General features: G+C 37.9%; 1 protein-coding gene across 5 annotated transcripts in view; it reads left to right on the forward strand.

Moving 5' to 3' along the window:
* CEP290 (centrosomal protein 290) overlaps positions 1–19,574 on the forward strand; it is an 82,638-nt gene that overhangs the window by 55,962 nt on the left and 7,102 nt on the right. For 3 of the 5 annotated variants that reach the window (XM_089524004.1, XM_089524003.1, XM_089524002.1), the window contains 11 exons: positions 337–550; positions 2,086–2,223; positions 3,685–3,906; positions 4,627–4,743; positions 7,806–7,951; positions 8,202–8,357; positions 9,841–9,964; positions 14,390–14,524; positions 15,952–16,038; positions 18,868–19,032; positions 19,313–19,435. In XM_089524004.1, coding sequence (XP_089380130.1) covers positions 337–550; positions 2,086–2,223; positions 3,685–3,906; positions 4,627–4,743; positions 7,806–7,951; positions 8,202–8,357; positions 9,841–9,964; positions 14,390–14,524; positions 15,952–16,038; positions 18,868–19,032; positions 19,313–19,435 — 1,627 coding nt within the window. Of the gene's footprint in view, positions 1–336; positions 551–2,085; positions 2,224–3,684; positions 3,907–4,626; positions 4,744–7,805; positions 7,952–8,201; positions 8,358–9,840; positions 9,965–11,407; positions 12,029–14,389; positions 14,525–15,951; positions 16,039–18,867; positions 19,033–19,312; positions 19,436–19,574 lie in introns of all 5 variants that reach the window. The other 2 variants (XM_089524000.1, XM_089524001.1) reach the window with 1 other exon arrangement.

Here is a 19,574-nt window from a genome sequence, read left to right on the forward strand (position 1 = left end):
GAAATCAAACATAGTAGCAAAGCTGGGGAGTTCCCATACAGGGTGGGTTGTTGGGGCACCTAAATGATCTTTCTCCTAAATATATGTTCTGAAAATTTTGAGCCATAAGGGAAATAAACTGAGGATTAATTCTCAATTGACTATGAAGTCAACATAATACATCTGATTTGACTTAATACAAAAAGAAATTTGATGATGTTTCTCCCTGTAGGCCACTGCTGGGAATCTTTATAACGATAAACAAGCTAGTGTAATATTTCAGTCCTGTTAGTCCATCTGGAACATGCTCAACTTAGCTGGTAGATGTCAGTATTATTTATTATTTTGCTGTGCTAGACATGAGCGGAAGCATGCAGCTGAAGAGAAAAAATTGAAAGATGAAGTGGATGAATTAAGGAGTTTGTTGTCACAGATGGAGAAAGAATTAATGAATACAAAAACAGAGCTGGAGGTCCAAAGGGAAGCAAATAATAGAGCTCCAACAACTACAATGAAAAATCTAGTGGAACGACTGAAGAATCAGCTAGCCTTAAAAGAGAAACAGCAGAAAGTAAGTATGATATAAAAAGTCTTGTAAACTAGTTGAGAGTGTAAACTAGTTCCTTTTTTTCTAGGACACTGGAATTATTTTACTATTTAAAATTACTTAATCCAAGATTGGGCTTGTTCGCTGTATTTAAGAATAGAGCCATGTGTAAGTGCTTTATTAAAAATAAATAAAAGTAAAAGTGAATAATGCCACCCAAAAGTTTACCAAAAAAATTACTAATTCAACTGGATGTTGGCAGAGGAGGAGTGAGATGCTGTGTCGTTATGATAGGTCCTAAGGGATGAACTGCTTTCCTCTAGCAGCCCACTTGGTTTCTATGAACTATTCTATTCCATTCCTCCTCAGCCAGTCTGCTTACATGCCTACACAAGTTTGTGTCTGAATACAGTGGTGCATTAATTAAATAGTGCTGGATTGAATTCTATCCATTTTCAAAAGTCACAGGCTCAGTCTTTTTTTAGGAGCTAAAACATACATTATAGTAAATGTAGGGTGGGCAACTTCTAGTGTCTGCAGCAATGGGGGTGGGGGTGGGATGTATTTCCAACTCATGAGGCACTGTCCACTAGTGCCTCAAAATTAAATAGCAGAATGTGATGGAAACAAAAAAAAAGTTGGTTTCTTAGGATTAAACTAGCTACTTCTGCATTAAACTGTGGAGTGCAGGAAACAAACACCTTCTTACAAGCCAATTGGCGTTCCTAGGAGGCTACTAGGAGGGCTGATCAACTCACATCCAGTGCTTGTGCTCCATTACACCTTGATTTAATGTGGAAGTGGCTAGCTTCATGAAAAATATGGCCAGATGTTTTCCATTGTTGTGCTGCAATTTTTAATGGTAATGATGATATGGGCTCTTTGGGCTACAAAATGGCTAGAGTATTTCCTGTAGCCCAGAAATCACATGTGAAGCCACTGCTTCCAAAAACATATAACTCCCATCAAAAAAAGGCAGCAACATCTGGGACAGAGGTCAGTGAATTCTAGATTACTTTATTTGTAAATCTAGGTTTAGATAACCTTGGCCTGAAATAGACATACCAAAAGGACTGTGGTGAGACTGTTGTGGCGCCATTCGCATCGAGGCTGCAGCAACTGCACTCGCCCAGCCTCAATCTGGGCTGCCACTGCAGTCCTGAGTTGGGCTACTGAAAAGGAGCAGATTTTTCCGCTCCTTTTTGGCCTGCTTCTTTTTGGAAAATGCAGTGCTGGCTCGGTTTCTGGCCACATTCAGCACATGCATCATCTAAACACTATGCCCTGAACATGGCTGGAAACTGTGGCATTTGGCCCATCTGTTTTGGGCCCTTGGCAATTTCTGGCCACTTTGTATTCTTGGCAAGTTTATCAATGCTGCCTTTTAAATGTATATTGCGATTTTAAAGAGAAAATGCTTGCTTTCTTCTGTTGCCAGTGAAGCATGTCAGCATATAACTACCTAATTTTAATTAAAAAGGTGTCAATATTTATTTGCATTGGTGTTTGTTTGTTTTGTACAAGTTCTTTATATTTTCAATAATTATAAATATTTGAAGGCTTTGAGTAAAGCACTCCTGGAGCTCCGAGCAGAAATGACAGCTGCTGCTGAACAACAAATTATTTCTATAGCATCACAAAAAGAGACACATATGAATGTCCAGCAGATTGTTGACAAACACACAAAGGAACTGAAGGTGAGAAGGAAGTAGCATGCTTGTAGAATGTTACCTATTTTGTTTTGATATAAAAATAAAACATAATAGGGTTCAGATGTCATTAGGAGCATTGTATTTTCATGTTCCCAAGTGTGTTTTCGGGTCATAAAACCACAGGTTTCAATTTTTGTATTCACACAACACAAAACTCACCCAACACAAAACAGGAGAATGCAGCCTGCTGCTCAGCCATTGTTTTTGACAACAGTTTTCATAATCCCTGACCATTGGCCATGCTGGGTGGGACTGATGGGAACTCTAGTCTAAAACATCAATAGGATACCAGATTGCCTAGTCTAAAACCTCAGTTTCATTGCACACATGTACCTGCTCCACATGCAAACCATTCAGGAACAGTAGTAAACATGACATTTCAACAAATATAGTCTTAGATGTCCTCTGACAAAATATTTGGTAAGCCCACTATCAGTAACAGTGCATGGTACTAAGATAGATGGATCAGCTTCTCATGTTGAATCAGCAGCATGGAGCCAATGTGATTTTTAGCTGCATCAATAGAAATATAGTGTCTAGATCAAGGGAAGTAATAGTGCCACTCTATTCTGCTCTGGTCAGGCCTCACCTGGGATATTGTGTCCAGTTCTGGGCACCACAATTTAAAAAGGATGTTGAGAAATTGGAGCGTGTCCAAAGGAGGGCGACTAAAATAGTAAAGGGTCTGGAAACCATGCCCTATGAGGAACGACTTAGGGAGCTGGGGATGTTTATCCTGGAGAAGAGAAGGTTAAGGGGTGATAAAATAGCCCTGTTTAAATACTTGAAGGGATGTCATATTGAGGAGGGAGCTAACTTGTTTTCTGCTGCTCCAGAGACTAAGACCCGGAGCAATGGATGCAAGCTACAGGAAAAGAGATTGTACCTCAACATTAGGAGGAACTTCCTGACAGTAAGGGCTGTTCGACAGTGGAACAAACTCCCTGAGAGTGTAGTGGAGGTCTTTAAAGAGAGGCTGGATGGCCATCTGTCGGGGATGCTTTGATTACATTTCTTGCATGGCAGGGGGTTGAACTGGATAGCCCTTGTGGTCTCTTCCAACTCTGTGATTCTGTGACTCAACTGAGTTTTCTTGTGTGCTGTGGAATGGGCAGTAGCCCTTCCTTTATCATTCTTTCATAGAAATTCATTCAGTCATAGTCTTCTGATCTCCAGTCAGTACTGTAGTAATGTGTCCGTTGTGGCTGATTTGTGGCTGCTTTCTCCCACTGCAATAATTCTCAACCATTTTTTTGTCCAGACTTCAAATCCTAGAATCCTATACCATTAGCCACATGGCCTGAGGATTCCAGTACTGAAGCCCAAAACATCTGGTGGAGCAAAGGCTTAGAACTGTTCTTAGAACATGTTAGTGTAAACCATATTCATCCATTTCACTGTTAATCATCAATACCATGCCTTTTCAACAACATTTGTTTTTTTCAGACTCAGATAGAAGATTTAAATGACCAGCTTTCCAAAATTAAAGATGCTCTAAAGTCAAGCAAAAATAAAGAAAATTCATTGTTAGATGATTTGGATGATTTAAATCAGGAACTTCAGAAAAAAACCAAAGCCCATGTGAAAGTTCTAAGAGAAAAAGATGAGATGGAAAAAGAAAATGAAGAACTGAAAAAGCGAATTAAAAGACTAAGTACTTCAGTTCAGGTAAATAGTATATGTCATAGGACACTTCTTTGGGGTTTGGAATTTTTCATTGTTGAAACCTTTTACGTATCTGCATACAAGTGTTATGACTTGGTCATATATAGCTAATAATCAGATTATGGAGGTATCTATGAATATATCAGAGTAAATGTAGTTAGTTTAAGACATAAAATTAGCTTATCTGAAAAACATTAATTTTTTTCTCAGATATTCATCATATAGTTCAGTAATTTACACAGCAGTTTACAGCTACTTAAATAAACCAAATATAGAGCCCTTGTGATGCAGTGGTTAAATGCCTGTACTGCAGCCACTCACTCACAGCCACAATGTTGTGAGTTCAGTACCAGCCAGGGGCTCAGGGTCAACTCAACCTTGTATTCTTCCGAGGTCGCTAAAATGAGTACCCAGCTTGTTGGGGTCAGTTAGCTTACACACTGTAACCAGCTTAGGGAGTGATTAAGTGCACTGATAAGCAATATAGAAATGTACTTGCTATTGTTTGCTATTGCTATATAATAGGAATCTGCATTTTAAAGAACGTAACAAGAATCCAACAATCATTGTTGCTTCCTCTCCCCTCCCAATTTATTTCAGTGGCTTTTGCAAAGCAAGTCTAATTATCCTTTTATAATGTCTCTAGAATGCTATAGTCTCTGTATTGAATGAACCATGATGTAAAGCAATCATAAGTTGTTTAAACTATTCCTGATTTTTCAGAGTAAAGCTGATGACCAATCTCTGATAGATGAGCTTCAAAGAAAAATCAAGAAGATGGAAATTGAGCTAGGAAAGAAAACTAATGAGTCAGAAAAGAAAAGTCCAAGGGAAGACAAGGTATGAGAGGCACACTATGAAGTTGGTATTTGCCATTCTCTATGATCTGTCTTGCTCCCTTCCTCCATCTTTGAGTTATGTCATTTTTGGTGTGCAGGATGGGCTCTTTGTCTCATAAAGAAACAGGTAAAAGGAAATAGAAAAATAGAAAACCCAGCTGAATTTATTAATGTAAAGGGAAATAACATTTTATTGATAATTATATGTATACAGACTTTTAAAAAGAGATGTTTTAAAGAGAAAAGGGAAGATGCCATTCTCTGGGTTGATGAAATGCGGAATCCACAGAACTTGGGTTTGTCCCAGCAGTGCCCAGACACAGGCATGGTCACACTGAAATAGACTTTGATGACTACACTGTCTGTGTCCAGAGTAGTGCTCTTCTTATTTCCTCCTATTCTGTCATTGGCTTTTCTTCAATCTCTTGTTGGCTCATTTATTATTGACACCTCCAGTTTGATCTGCCTTCCTCTTGCTAGTGTTTTCTTTAAATTGTTCCTATACACACACACACACACAGACTGTTCTGTGGTAGCTCCAGAAGGAGAGAAGGTAATGTTGTCAAAAAGAAGAAGAAATCTCTTCTAAGTCATGTTTCAGAAAATACACCAGGGGATTGTGCTGACCTAGGCCACTCTGACGGTGGGTCTCGTCTGAGCAAAGATAAAGCTCCCCTTCCTCTGAAGCAAGCAAATGCTGGTGGAGTCAGCACCTCACTCCTGTTCTTGCAGAGCCACATCAGTGCCTGAGAAGGACGTTGTGGAGATGCTGTTAGAGCATGAGGGAGATATATAAAGGGATGCAATAGCAGTGGTGGTGGCTGTGCTGTGCTGTGCAGTCCTCTATGTCTTGTGATAGAGAAGGCAAGAACAAAGGATCAGCATCCAGTTGTTTTGGATTTCCCCTGGGGATGGCCAGAAATCATGGCCAGAAGGTTTCTGAGGGGTGAAACAGAGGGCCCCTTCAACATCCAGATGTGGCTTGATTTCAGTTAGCCACCTGGAAGTTGGACAGAGAGCTTTAAAAGAATACAGGTAGTATGTGACTTCTACTATTGATATACTTCTGTCTTCCTGAAGGTGGTCTAATGGAAGAATTTATGAGGCTAGATGGAAAGCCTTCACCAGGTGGTATAAATCAATTTTTTATTTAGTATTTTATTTTTTAATTTTATTTATTTCATTTATATGCTGCCTTTCTCCTAGGAGTGACCCAAGGCGACTTGCAGATAATAAAAACATTTTTTAAATCTCAGTAAAATTCAAAACAATTAAAATCATGTATACACAATATAAAATCATAATTAAAAATTCCTTCAGAAGAACAGGATTTCTGTTTCACACTTCCTGGCTTTCATGCAAAAAGGCTTGATTTAGACATCAGACTTAATACACCAAAGTGACAGGCAGCTGCTCCATCCTCAGTTCTGTTTAACACCCATGGGGCCTCACTTTCCTATCACTCATATGTAAGAAGGTTTCTTAGGAAGGATATTAAAATTTCTCCTCCAGTCAGGCATCATTTCCCATCATGGAGCCTTCCCTTAGTTTTGAAGCAGCTCACAAAACAACTGTTTGAGCTACTCAACAAGGTTCCCCTGAGTCCTCTCTCCTAAAAAGTTGTCTTTTTGGTAGAAATCACATCCACTCACCATGTAACCTTCTTGGTTAGGGAGCACTTTTGCACCTTTAATATAGACTTCATTTTTCTCCATCCTGATTTTTCCTTCAGGCCTAAGATGCTTTCTACCTTTTACACATCTGAAGGACTTATTCTGCCTTCCTTCTATCCTAACCCATTGTACCTACAAGAGAGGTTATGACACAATCTGGATATGTGCAGAGCATTGAAAATTTGCATTCATATGATTAAGGCATTTCGACATGACTTTTTGTGTCTTTCAACTTGGCTTCATTGGGAGGCGAATTGCCACATCGCTCAAGCATGCACCCTGGTGGCATATGCTTTAGCAAAGATTCTTTGCCTGGCTAATGTAATAGCACATTCTACCAGGGCAGCCACCACTTTGGCAATGTTTTCCACTAAAGATTCTTTCATTGGCATTTGTAAAGCAATACATTATTATTACAAGAATGACAAGTTCAGATCGGCAGATGCCAACTTTTGGAGGAAAGTGCTACAAGAGGTGGTTAGATACTAGGACACAGTTACTTTCCCCCCTTTTATTCAGGTTGAGGGGTTGAGCATATTCTTTGTTGTATGGATTCCTCCTTTCACCAATCCAGAGATTGTCACACAGTACTTACCATGAAGGTGCATGGGTTGTTGAGAGGAGAAATCCAACTCCTCCCATCATGGCTGCTGAGGTTTTCTCTATGGTAAGTTGGATCCTATGTTGTCTTTCCTGTTTCTGCTGTTTTTCTAAGCCCATGGTGGCTAACCTATGGCATGTGTGTCCTCTCTAGCATACAAAGCCATTTTTAAGGGCATGCAGGGAGACAGGAGGGTGGGAGAAGAACAGGCATGTGCCTATTCTTCTTCCCCTCGCCCTCCCAGGCTTTCAGCTGTCTCTGGAGAGATTCTGCCCCTGGAAGTCCCACCCCAGAAGACAGAAGTCCCATCCCCCTGGAAGTCCCGCCCCCCCAGCACCTCGTAACACCCAGTGCAGAAATACCTTTGATTTTGAGCAGTCGGTCTCTAAAAGGTTTGCCATCACTGTTCTAAGCTCTTAGTTTTCAGATGTGGTTAGTAAATGAACTTGTCTTTAAGATGGGAGTGGGAGAAGGCATCAAAATTTATTTCAATTATCATAAGATTATATTGTTCTTCCTACCTCTATCTGGGCAGTGATGGGAAAACCTGGATTTGTCTGGATTCCTTCTCTGTACAACCTGAAATGCACCTTTGCAATAAATCCCTAATATGGTACCTAATATGGCATTTTATTTATAATATATAATTTTAAGTATACAACTTTTTTAAAATTTAAAAAAAAATTAAGAAAAATAAGCAGACTGGGATCAAGATTGGTTTCTTGTTTTTTGTTTTTAAAAAAAAGTAGATTCTAAGGACAATGTAGTTTGCTTTTTGACCATTTACAGAGCCAAAAGGAAGAATTAATTAGATGGGAAGAAAGTAAAAAATGGCAGACTAAAACTGAAGGAATGAGGAACAAACTAAAAGAAAAGGAGAAAGAAGTAGAATCTTTAACCAAGCAGCTAACCACAGTAAAGGAACTTTTTTCCAAGTAAGTTTGTTTTAATAGAAAATTCATAATGATTTTTCACGATGAAGTTTTCCTCATAAAGTTGGCTAGGGACCAGGCTTCCATCTTATATATACTTAGTGGGAGTTGTCCCATTGAATTCAACTGTGGTTATTTCTCAATATATGTACATAGGATTGTTCAGTTAAGGATGAAACCAAATCTTTTGATATAATTTATTCATAGAAACAATTGTACCATCATATTAATAAAGATTAATTAAATATTACAGGGCTGATAAAGAAAAGCTTGTTTTGCAGAAGAAGCTCAAGAGCTGTGGTGTCACTGTTGATCAGGTAGTTGGAGCACGAGTCTCTGAATCAGAACGAGAGCTTGAAGAGCTTCGAAAACGAAACATGGATTTGGAGAATGAAATTGTTCACTTGAAGTATGAGAACCTAAGAATGTTCTTCCTTTTTTATTTTTCTTAATCAAACATATATCAACACAGTAACTGAGAATAAGTGATAAAAAAGGGGAATGCTTCTATTGAGCAAACATGTTATATGATAAGTATTTTTGTGGCATTTTCTTGTTAGGTGGTGTTTTAAATATGTTATACTTTTATATGATTATTTGTATTGTGATTTTTCCCATAGTGGTGATCTAAAGATCATATAGAAGGTAAATGTCTGGTTTAGAAATAACACTAAAATATGGGTGATGATTATTTGAATCAGCTTATTTCCATTTTTAACTAACCACAGTTATGTCTGACTGTGGTCTATACTCTCCCCCACCTTTTAGTTTAGTTGGAAGATTAGCCATCCTTTCAGGTTGAGATGAAACAACAATCCATGTTTGACAGAAAATAAAAGTAAAAGCTTCTGGTTTGTTCTTGGAACTATGCTGTAAGGGTAGTAACAGTGCACAAGCCTGAGACTTGTGCATGTAACAATAAACCATAGTTCATTGTTGCATCTGAACCATATCTGTATATGTGTAGACAATTTTTTTAAATGAAAGGATTTTGGTTTAGGTGCTGAATTTGCCTGGTGGGAATGGAAGGAATCTTTTCACTTGCAAGAGAATATTTTTGATAGTAGAAGTTGAGGGCAGGTCATCTTTCCTGATTTCCTGTCCTTAGAATTCCCACCACAGTGCTATGTGCTCCCTGAAAATCTGCTAAAGGGGATAGAAGATCTGGGAAATCATGCCGGTTGTTGTAGAACAGGAAGAATAAGCTGAAGCACACCCCTATGTCTTTCCAGCAGAAAAAAGTAACTCTACTCAGGAAGTGCTCCCTCTTGCAGTGGAAAATCCTGGATCAGCCCCCCCCCCCCCTTTTAAATTTATGCTATGCTTTTCAATCAAAATGGTTCTGAAGATGGCTTATGTTACATGAGTACAGTTAACTATTATATACTCATCCCTCCATATTTGCGGCTTTGATATTTAAGGATTTGATTAATATGTTATCTCTAGGAATATCTAGGTCCTCCAGTGCAACTCTGTGGTCAGCTTTAACCAAAAGTCACACTAAAGGACCTAAATTCCTAGAGAGAATATCCCACTAGACATTTGTAGCTCATCCAGTGCAATTCTATGGTCAATGTCTGGCAGATGCTGACCACAGAGTTGCACAGGAGGACCTAGAGATTCCTAGAGAGGTGTCCTCTCAGGTAAAAACATGGTGTTTTTGTTATTTGAGGTTTTTTCATGTTCATGGGGGTCTTGTGCCCTAGCCCTAGCAAATATGGAGGGAAAAGTGTATTTATAACGCTCTTAATACTTAGACATGGCTAAGTAAAATGCTGAAGTATTGCCTTCATACAAAAAGCTTGTATAGAACATAAGCTTGTGTAGAACATAAAGCATGTATCAGCTTGTGGACTTCTGAAGCATTGGTATTCATGAACTTTTCTGTGCAGGACTCAGTATGCTGTTCCTCGAGATTCTGTTGTGGAAGATTTGCACTTAAAAAACAGATACTTACAAGAAAGACTTGTTGTACTGGAGAAGCAGCTTTCTAAGGATACTTTTTCAAGACCTTCGGTATGTTAAACTACTTTTTATTTCTTGATGCCTACAACCATATGTTCATACACACATAACAAGCAGTCTTTAGAGGTTTTTTAAATTATTATTATTTCTCCAAGCTATTGATGTTCTCAGTTCCAGTATTCTGATGTATGTGTAGATTCTAACCACTCCCCAACCCCCAAAAAACAGGGAAAACTCCATATGTTAAAACTCACACATTTCTATTATTGTTTACTCTGGAATATTAGCAGTGTACTGATCAACAGGAGGACCTTCAGGTTTTATGTTGTAGGGAGGCATTATTGCCTCATAGGGAGCTTCTTGAGTATTTGAGAGCTGAGTAAAAATCACACAAGTTATCTTAGGTGTGTAAAAGTAAAGGATGAGGTCATTATTGTCTGAACAGTTCCCAGGACTGATTGTACAGACACATATTTTAGTTTCATCTTGGATGCAGAGGACATGGCACCTGAACACACAAAAATACAGTAATATCTGAACTTACTTTTTCACTCAGTGCATGGTTAGCTTAATAAATTTCACTGCCAACAGACATGACAATTACTATAACATACGTGACTTTAATGCTGCTGCTTTATATTTTCTTGTTTTGTTGTGTGTGAGACATTTTAAAAACATTTATGTTGCCTATTTCAGCCACCTTGAGAGGCTTTTCTGCCCTGAAAAATGGTATGAACATGTTGAAAATGATGTATAAATGACAATAATTAAGCATATCCAAAGGCCTGTTCAGCCTTAATCAATGCCTGTTAACTATGATAGCTAAATGTAAACTCCTTGTTCTGAGCCAGTATAGTTCTGAGAGTACTTGCTGGAAACATCTGATTGGCTAACATTGGAAATACAGTTGGCTCTCCACTTCTGTGGGCTTACCACCCATGTATTGGAGCAGCTGCAGATGGCCTCACCCTGTTCTCCCCAATGGTGATCTGTGCATGCAGCCATGCCAGTACAGTTATGTGCAGGTGACACCACTATTGGGAAGAATTGGATTTGAGGTCCCACGGATTTTGCTATCTGCGGAGGGGAGGGGAGATCTGGAATGGAACCCCTTCTGGATGCAAAGAGCCGACTGCATCACTTTGGGTCAGATCACCCTTTATCAGCCTGTTCCTCTTCATATTATTTTGGACTTTAGTTCTCACCAGACCCAGCTATTACATTCAGTGGAGAGGGGGAATGGGAGCTGAAATCAAAACATCAGGAAGGCTCCTGTTTGGGAAAAGCTGATGTATACTTTTTTCTGCTTCAAATGGAATTGAGATTAGGAGAAACTGATTTTCTCATCAACAGGATAGGAATAAAAGTGCAAAAGCAAACTCAGAGGTAATGAAGTTTTAGTATATACAGTATAAAGACTTTTTTAAAAATGCATTTACTCCTTTACAATCTGCTACTTTTTCTTTCTGTGCTGCATTACATCTCCCATATCAGAATGTTCCATGTGAAACAACTTCATTGGCTAATACCCCCATTTCAATTAACTCATTCTCTAAGCACAATCATTTGAAACATCCACCTAAGAAAACACTGTTAGATAAAACCAAGTCAAGCCATCAAAGTTCTGTTAATATGATTAATGGTAAAAACAATGGAGTCCACAAGACACACACTATAGATGAATCCCAGGAGGTTGCTGAAGGTGTCGCTGTCAATGGTGCTGCAGAAGCACAATTTGAAAATGCGGGAAAACAAGAGGATTTAAAGGCAAGCTCAGAAGCTGAAAAATGCAGCTCTCCAGAAGCAGAAAACATTATTGAACAGGAAAATGTTTCTGCTGAAGTGGATAATGTTGACCAACAATGGGAAATATCTAAAAAAGAAACAGAAGAAATCTGCAAACATTCTAGAAGTGGTAATGATGAAGAAAAGGAAAGCAGACATGAATCTTGTCCTGAAAAGGAGAACTGCATTCAGTCTGACTCAGATGAAACTACTAACCTGCCCTCCAAAATTGATGCAGAAATGAAAAATAATAATGAAGAGGTGGTAGAAGATATATGTGAGAGCCATGAAACTGCAAAAGGGAAGAGTGGATTTTGTGAAGTTCCTCAGGTTTGCCATTATGAATAAATTTCCCACTATTCCCCTTCACAATTCCTTTGTGTAGCTAAGTTTGTTACCTCTGTTCTAGAAACCTAGTGAGTACCTAGCTGCTTCATTGACCTGTAATTTCTTAATGTACCCTTTCAAACAGGACGTTTGTAGCATTTATAGTAATTGTGCAGTCATTAGATTTCTTTTAACACATAGCATAACAAGTACTGTACAACACATTATTGTGGAGATAGTGCAGTAAATGAAATAAAAAACATAAAAATTAGTGGCACTGTGTTCATGCTAAAATCTTAGACTGTTTCCCTAGAACAGAACGATAATAACACCTATCTGTATTACAAGTTTTGGTCCATTATGAGTCTGTTCAACTGTTGTTGCTTCTTAGAAAATAAAGAGAAACAATTTCTCAGTATCCTTAATACTGAAAGTAGTTGTGACCAGTGTAAACAGTAGGTACTGTTTTACAGTTATAGTTAAACTGGGTTACTCAATATAATTCCAGTAAAATATTAAGTTATAATCTGGGTGAAGCTAGTGGGACTGCACTGGTCAAATTGCTATATGAATGCTAACCAGGATTGAATGATAGCATACAAGTAAATAAAATTGTAATACATTATTAATGTAGCTGCCTCTGAAGACTGTTCAATAACTGCAAATAACTATTACATTAATCAATGGGGCCAATAGGTTATAAATGCAATTCACTGTGCTGGTGTTTATCTTTTAAAGCCCAGTATAGTTCAGGAGTAAGGCACATACTGGAACAACCAGGCTGCCTGTGTACTGAAGCTGCAGTTGTAGGCTCCCCTCCCATTTCCTTTGCCATCTGAAATATGGCTGGTGATGACACTCCATTTGTCAAATTTCCCCATTTGGCTTGCCATGCACCATGGTTGCTATTTCAGGACAATGCAAATATGTTTCCTTCTCCCATGTTTTAAATGTATTTGGATGGTGCTGTCTTTATAATAATATTTTATGTATCCTTTATTTTTTTATCTTGTTTTCCTAAACTGGCCTATAGCTTTGCTGAAATTTAATATATAAATATTTCAATTAAATAAATAAAGCACATCTTTCAGTATGGTGTAGTGGTTTGAGCATTGGACTATGGCTAGGAGACCAGGACTTGAATCCATATGCTCAGCCATAGAAACCCACTGGGTGATCTTGGGCAAGACATACACTCTCAGCCTCAGAGGAAGTCAAAGGGAAACCTCCTCTGAACCCCCTTTCCAAGAAAATGCCGTGATCTTACTATCATCATAAATAAGAAATAACTTGAAGACACACAACCACAACATAAACATCTTTCAAATAAATACATAAAAGATATATTTTGGTTTAAAAAACCTACTTACTTGCTAATTAGCTTACTTGCTGTTCACCGCTATGATCTTTTGAATAGCGGTATATAAATAAAACTTATTATTATTATTATTATTATTATTATTACTTCCTGGGATATTGATACTGATGTAAAGATTCAGGATATCTGATTTAATGTCTTAGAAATCATATACATTGAACAATAGCAGTAGAGTATAGAACTTATAAACAACTTGTACTAAACTTTGAGCCATAGTAGTTCTCATGTCCCCAAAGGGCATTTTTGTTAGGTCTGTTCCATAGTTTCTAATATATATACACAAACAAAACAAGCAATCTTCAGTTATATACTGTTTACCACCTAAGCAGTGTCTAAGCGGTTTACAACAGTAAGCTAATTTGCCCCAACAATCTGGGTACTCGTTTTAGCGACCTCGAAAGGATGCAAGCCTGGGTCAAGCTTGAGCCCTTTTGCTGGTCTTGAACTTGCAACCTTGTGGTTTTGAGTGAGTGCCAGCAGTACAGGCATTTTAACCACTGCGCCACCAGGGCTTCTCTAAGTTATAAACTGATCAGCCCTAATTCTTTGTATCTGTTTCATGGGTTGTTCCTTAGAGCTCCTCCCGCAGGCTTGTTCTTCTGTTTTAGTTGTTTTCTGCTGTCTGCAGAACCTTGTCCTCACATTTCTTTTTTACCACATCCTGCCACTCATCCTTCTGCTCATTCCACCTCCTCTGTTTTTTATCTTCCCTTTTAGTTACTGTTATTACCCTAAGTTCCAAAATAAAGTCATTTTCATTTACTTCAGTGGTTGGATGTGTTGACTGTCTGGAAAATTATACAGCTAAACAGAGCATATGTCAAAACCTCTGCTGCCACCCATCAAATTTATGGACAATAGAGGCATATAACAGGCTTACTTTACAGTGTCATACATAATTGTTTCCGACAATATTGTTGTCAAACTTAACAAAATGCAAATATTCAGTGTTTTGACATGCCTTATACTTCTTTCTGCTTCTTAAGACATCCGGATTAGGATCAGATGATCAGTATCAAAAGGAACAAGAGCTTCAAAAGGAGAACCTAATGTTGTCATCTGAAAATATGGAACTTCGATTCCAGCTAGAGCAAGCCAATAAAGACTTACCAAGATTAAAGGTATATTTTTTTGCATGTAGGTTGATTGTTTAGTCCTAAGGCTTCTAATCATTCATGTTACCAGATAAAAATGTCACATTTCATGGCTGGCTTCACACCAACAAACTGGGCTTCTTCCCTGTAAAAAGTTTGAGAGTAGCAAACTTGACATTGGTGAGATAGAAGAAGAAAAAAGTTACAGGGCTGTTGTTTCCAAATTACCACACAGAATTGAATATTTTACACTGGAATACTTTCTTATTGATTTTGTGTGATCATATGTGTTACTGTATTAATCTTCAATGTAGGTTCTTGAGCTTCTGATAGCTGTACTTGTTTATAGCTGAAAAGATTTGAGTGTGCTAGAACAGGAGTTGCATAACCACACAATGTATTCTTCCTCGTTCTACCTAAAGTGCTAGAAAGAGAGTTTCTAGGAAGAAACAATCAAAAAGCCCCACAAGTGTAGCCAATTAGCACAAATAGTCCCTGGCACACGGGGGGGGGCACTATTGGTCCCCCACCAAATAGCTCAGGAACCACTGCGCATGTCAAACGTTATTGACATGGACAGGAACCCAGGGAAATATAAGAGATCTGTGAGATGCATATAAACATGGTTAATTCTGCTGTATTTCTGCAGCTACTGTCTTTGGCTTGCACTATTTTTATAAAATCAAAATTATGCATCCCTTTCTCTTCCCTCTAGCCTGGAAGTGAATGCAATGAGTTACTGTATATTCAAAGGCTGTTACAGCAGATCAACAATAATATGTCTTCAGTAGGATTCCCATTGAAATGCATGCAATACAAACAGATGGCTTCCACATTAAGACACACAACTGCTTTCTGTTGCAGTTTTCTCATTTGGATGTAAAAGGCTGCTTCCCCATATGTTGATTCTTCTCATGATCAAGCCAGTAATTTCTATATTATTGTGAAAAATAATGATTCTATATTTCCAATGATCTGTCATGATAGCTGAGCCCAGTTACTCTTTTCAAAATATTTTTACATACCAAACTACCTGATCATTGATAGGGAAGTGCTTCATGTAAATTATGACTTCATTGAGCATCACTAGATTGAGGTGAAAACAGAGTGGTATTTGTAGACCCATACTGTATTGCTAGTATTATTGTTGGAAATATGTATTAGGCAAGATCGTGTAGAGCAATGGACATACAGCTCTGCTGCAGCAGATTTCTGTGAGGTCCAGTACATTAACTGATTATGATTTCTTTCCCTTTTGTCTGCATGTCACTTATATGCAATTTCTGGTTTAAGAAGTCATTTGTAGAAAAATTCTTTCCAATAAAACAAAAAGGAGGAAGGGGGAAAGAACCATCTAACTGGTTTTTATTTTTGCATGAGGGTTTATGCATATAAACCCACATTTTTGAATGCAGTACAGAGTGGGATAAAACTGTTGTTTTATTCTTTCTTAGAATCAAGTGGCTGATTTGAAAGAAATGTGTGAACTTCTGAAGCGAGAAAAGGCAGAAGCTGAGCGGAAGTTAGGCAATGTCAGAGGGGTAAGAATCACATTCTGGAATTTGTGTTTTGAGGACAAGGCAAAACAAAATCTTTGTCATCCTTTTATTTACCAAAGCTAAAACAGGAAAATAATACATTATATGGATTAATGTATGCACAAATGCTTATTTACCAAAAATACTTATTGATAAATAAATACAATTTAATCACTAAATATTTCTCAATTAGTGATATATTGTAGGTAAAATATAACTTTTGATGTTCTACCTTATATTTACACTTGGTAAAGTTACTAAGAATATGGGAGTCACCTTGCTTAATTAAATCTAGTTCATTCCACACCAGCCACTCACTACACAAGAAGAGAATTGGTTTTAGGAATGAAATGTCTCAAGGAGATTCTTTTGCTTTGCTCCCCGTCTTATTAATATTTTGTTGCAATTAGGTGTTATTTCCCAGAAAGTGTACCACACAAAAGACTCTGGATTTTCATATTATCATTTACCTACTCTGTTTCTCTAAGTATAAGTACTTCTGAAACTGTCTGTCAATATCTACTGTCTTCCAGTCCTTCCCCATCACCATTTAGGCTATAAATATTATTCTAGTTTTTTTTTCTCTCTTCTTAGTTTTCTTCCCTTAGCCTTTTGTCCTGTCTCCTCCCAGCCTCTGCTCTGCTTTCAGCTTCAGCTACTCCTAACAGTGCTGTGTCTGGTTCTTGTAAACTGTGCTAGCCACAGCTTCGGGCCAATGATGTGTAGCTACCTTAAAACCCACTTCAGTTAGCCTTTACCAAGGGCCATTAAATGTTATTTTGGAATGTCCTTCAGAACACCATCATCTGAGGTCTTTACAATGCCACTGGTTAGTATATGTATATCCTTTCAGTTCAGTTTACTTTCAGATGTGATGTGTTCCTTATGTGATTGTTAACAAGTTTCCATTGTCAAGCCCTAACATATTATTACCTCATAAAAGTATGATGCCTGATCAGAAACTTTTTCCCGGTTTCATTTCAGGCTACCATGTTTCATCATTGTTTAAGTGTTATTCTTTATTTTTAAATTGATCAGTATCCTGCCTTTCCCCCAGAACTGGGATCTAAAGGGGCATACAACATAATTTAAATAAGCAAGTACCAAGAAAGCCCCAGTATGTTACAAATATTAAAATGCAAAATTAAAACACATTAACACCTTCAAAATATATCAAATAATGAATAGAATTGATTTAGTACATCCATTAAAACCCTTCTCTCTAAAGTCATTGTTTAAGCCTATGAAGCATCTATCTTTTTAAACATGATTTCAGTAAGGCCTTTGACAAGGTCCCCTATGACATTCTTGCAAACAAGCTTGTAAAATGTGGGCTAGACAAGGTATCTGTTACATGGATTTGTAATTGGTTGATTGGCCGAACCCAAAGGGTGCTCAACAATGGCTCCTTTTCATCCTGGAGAGAAGTGACCAGTGGGGTCCCACAGGGCTATGTCCAGGGCCTAGTGCTGTTCAATATATTTATTAATGTCTTGGATGACAGTATTGGGGGCATAGTTATCAAATTTACAGATGACACCAAATTAGAAGTAGCAGCTAATATCTCAGAGGATAGGATCAAAATTCAAAATAACCTGAATAGGCTAGAAAGCTGGGCTAAAGCTAACAAAATGAATTTCAACATGGAGAAATGTAAGGTAATGCACTTAGGGCAGAAAAATGAAATGCACAGATATAGGATGGGGGACGGACACCTGGCTGAACGAGACTACAAGTGAAAGGGATCTAGGAGTCCAAGTAGACCACAAGTTGAACATGAGTCAGCAGTATGATGCAGTAGCTAAAAAGGCCAATGCAATTTTAGGCTGTATCAATAGAAGTATAATGTCTAGATCAAGGGAAGTAATAGTGCCACTCTATTCTGCTTTGGTCAGGCCCCACCTGGAATACTGTGTCCTATTCTGGGCAACACAATTCAAAAAGGATGTTGAGAAACTGGAGTGTGTCCAAAGGAGGGCAACTAAACTGGGTGAAGAGTTTGGAAACTGTGTCCTATGAGGAACGAATTAGGAAGCTGGGGATGTTTAGCCTGGAGAAGAGAAGGTTAAGAGGTGACATGATAGCCCTGTTTAAATATTTGAAGGGATGTCATATTGAGGAGGGAGCAAGCTTGTTTTCTGCTGCTCTAGAGAACAGGACCCGGAACAGTGGATGCAAGCTGCAGGAAGAGGTTCCACCTCAACATTAGGAGGAACTTCCTGATAGTAAGGGCTGTTCCACAGTGGAACACACTTCCTTGGAGAGTGGTGGAGTCTCCCTCCTTGGAAGTCTTTAAACAGAAGCTCGATGGCCATCTGTTGAGCATGCTTTGATTGAGAGTTCCTGCATGGTGGGGGGTTGGACTGGATGGCCCTTGTGGGCTCTTCCATGATTCTATTATTTCATCACACTGTTCCTGCAAATAGTCCTGCTTTAGCTAACCTTACATAGTACTACTCTGTAGAGGCAAGTGGAGATGAAAACTAGTAGTGTCGGAATAACATGGGGATGAGTTGGTCGCTCTGATAACATTGGTTGCTCCTGGCATGTCCAACTGGATACATGTTTGCTCTTTAAAAAGTTCTTCATTCTCATTTTCACACAGCACCATCTCCTGTTTTCTACAATGATGTAAGACTGTGATAGCACCAAGTGTACCTAAAGCATATGATAGGATGTTGACACAAATATCAGTCACCAACTGTTTTTGACAATCAGGGAAGAAAATTGTGAAGTCCAACAATTGAAAATATTAATCATATTTCATTTACTAATTTTCCTAACAAGTCTTTATTATTCTCCTCCCTCTTTCCCAATTGCTTTGCCATGTAGTCTGGAAGGAGTGGTAAGACTATTCCAGAATTAGAAAAAACAATCGGTTTAATGAAAAAGGTTGTAGAAAGAGTCCAAAGAGAAAATGAAGAGCTTAAGAAAGCACCTCGAGTAGTCTCCAGTGAAAAAATGGCCAGTCTTGAACAAGAAAATGAGTGTTTAAAGGTAATGTGTTTTCCTTTAAGAGGAATTTGTTAATATTAAAAGTACATACCCAGAATGATGATGCTAATTCAAATAATGCCAATAATTTCACATGAGCAAAACAAATGGTTTTTATTTAGATTTTTATATATATTAATGATTAAAATTTAGTTAAACAAATTTATTCACTAAAACCTTTTTTTATAAAAACCGTTTTACATAGTACAATAAATACACTACAGCATCAGCAATTTGAGAGATAACAAATATTTCTTTTTGTTCTTTATCTGTGAAACGTAAGTCTGAACTGGAAAAACTGAAGCTTCACCTTAGTGATGAATTGAGTACACGCTATGAACTCAAGAGTAAAGGTACAGAAAAAATAATTGCTGAAAATGAGAGAATACGAAAGGAGCTGAAAAAGGTACAGCTATAAAATGTACAGTTATGATGCATGTATTTTATGAAAATTGTTATAAATTGGTTCCTCCTGCAAGACTAAAAGACATTTTGGCTTAAAGGAAATCAAGCTTGATTACACTTATCACCATCATTCATCATTG

Source organism: Sceloporus occidentalis, unplaced genomic scaffold, assembly GCF_023333645.1.
Source record: "Sceloporus occidentalis isolate IW3139 unplaced genomic scaffold, rSceOcc1.0.p SCAF_5, whole genome shotgun sequence".
Taxonomy (NCBI): Eukaryota; Metazoa; Chordata; class Lepidosauria; order Squamata; family Phrynosomatidae; genus Sceloporus; species Sceloporus occidentalis.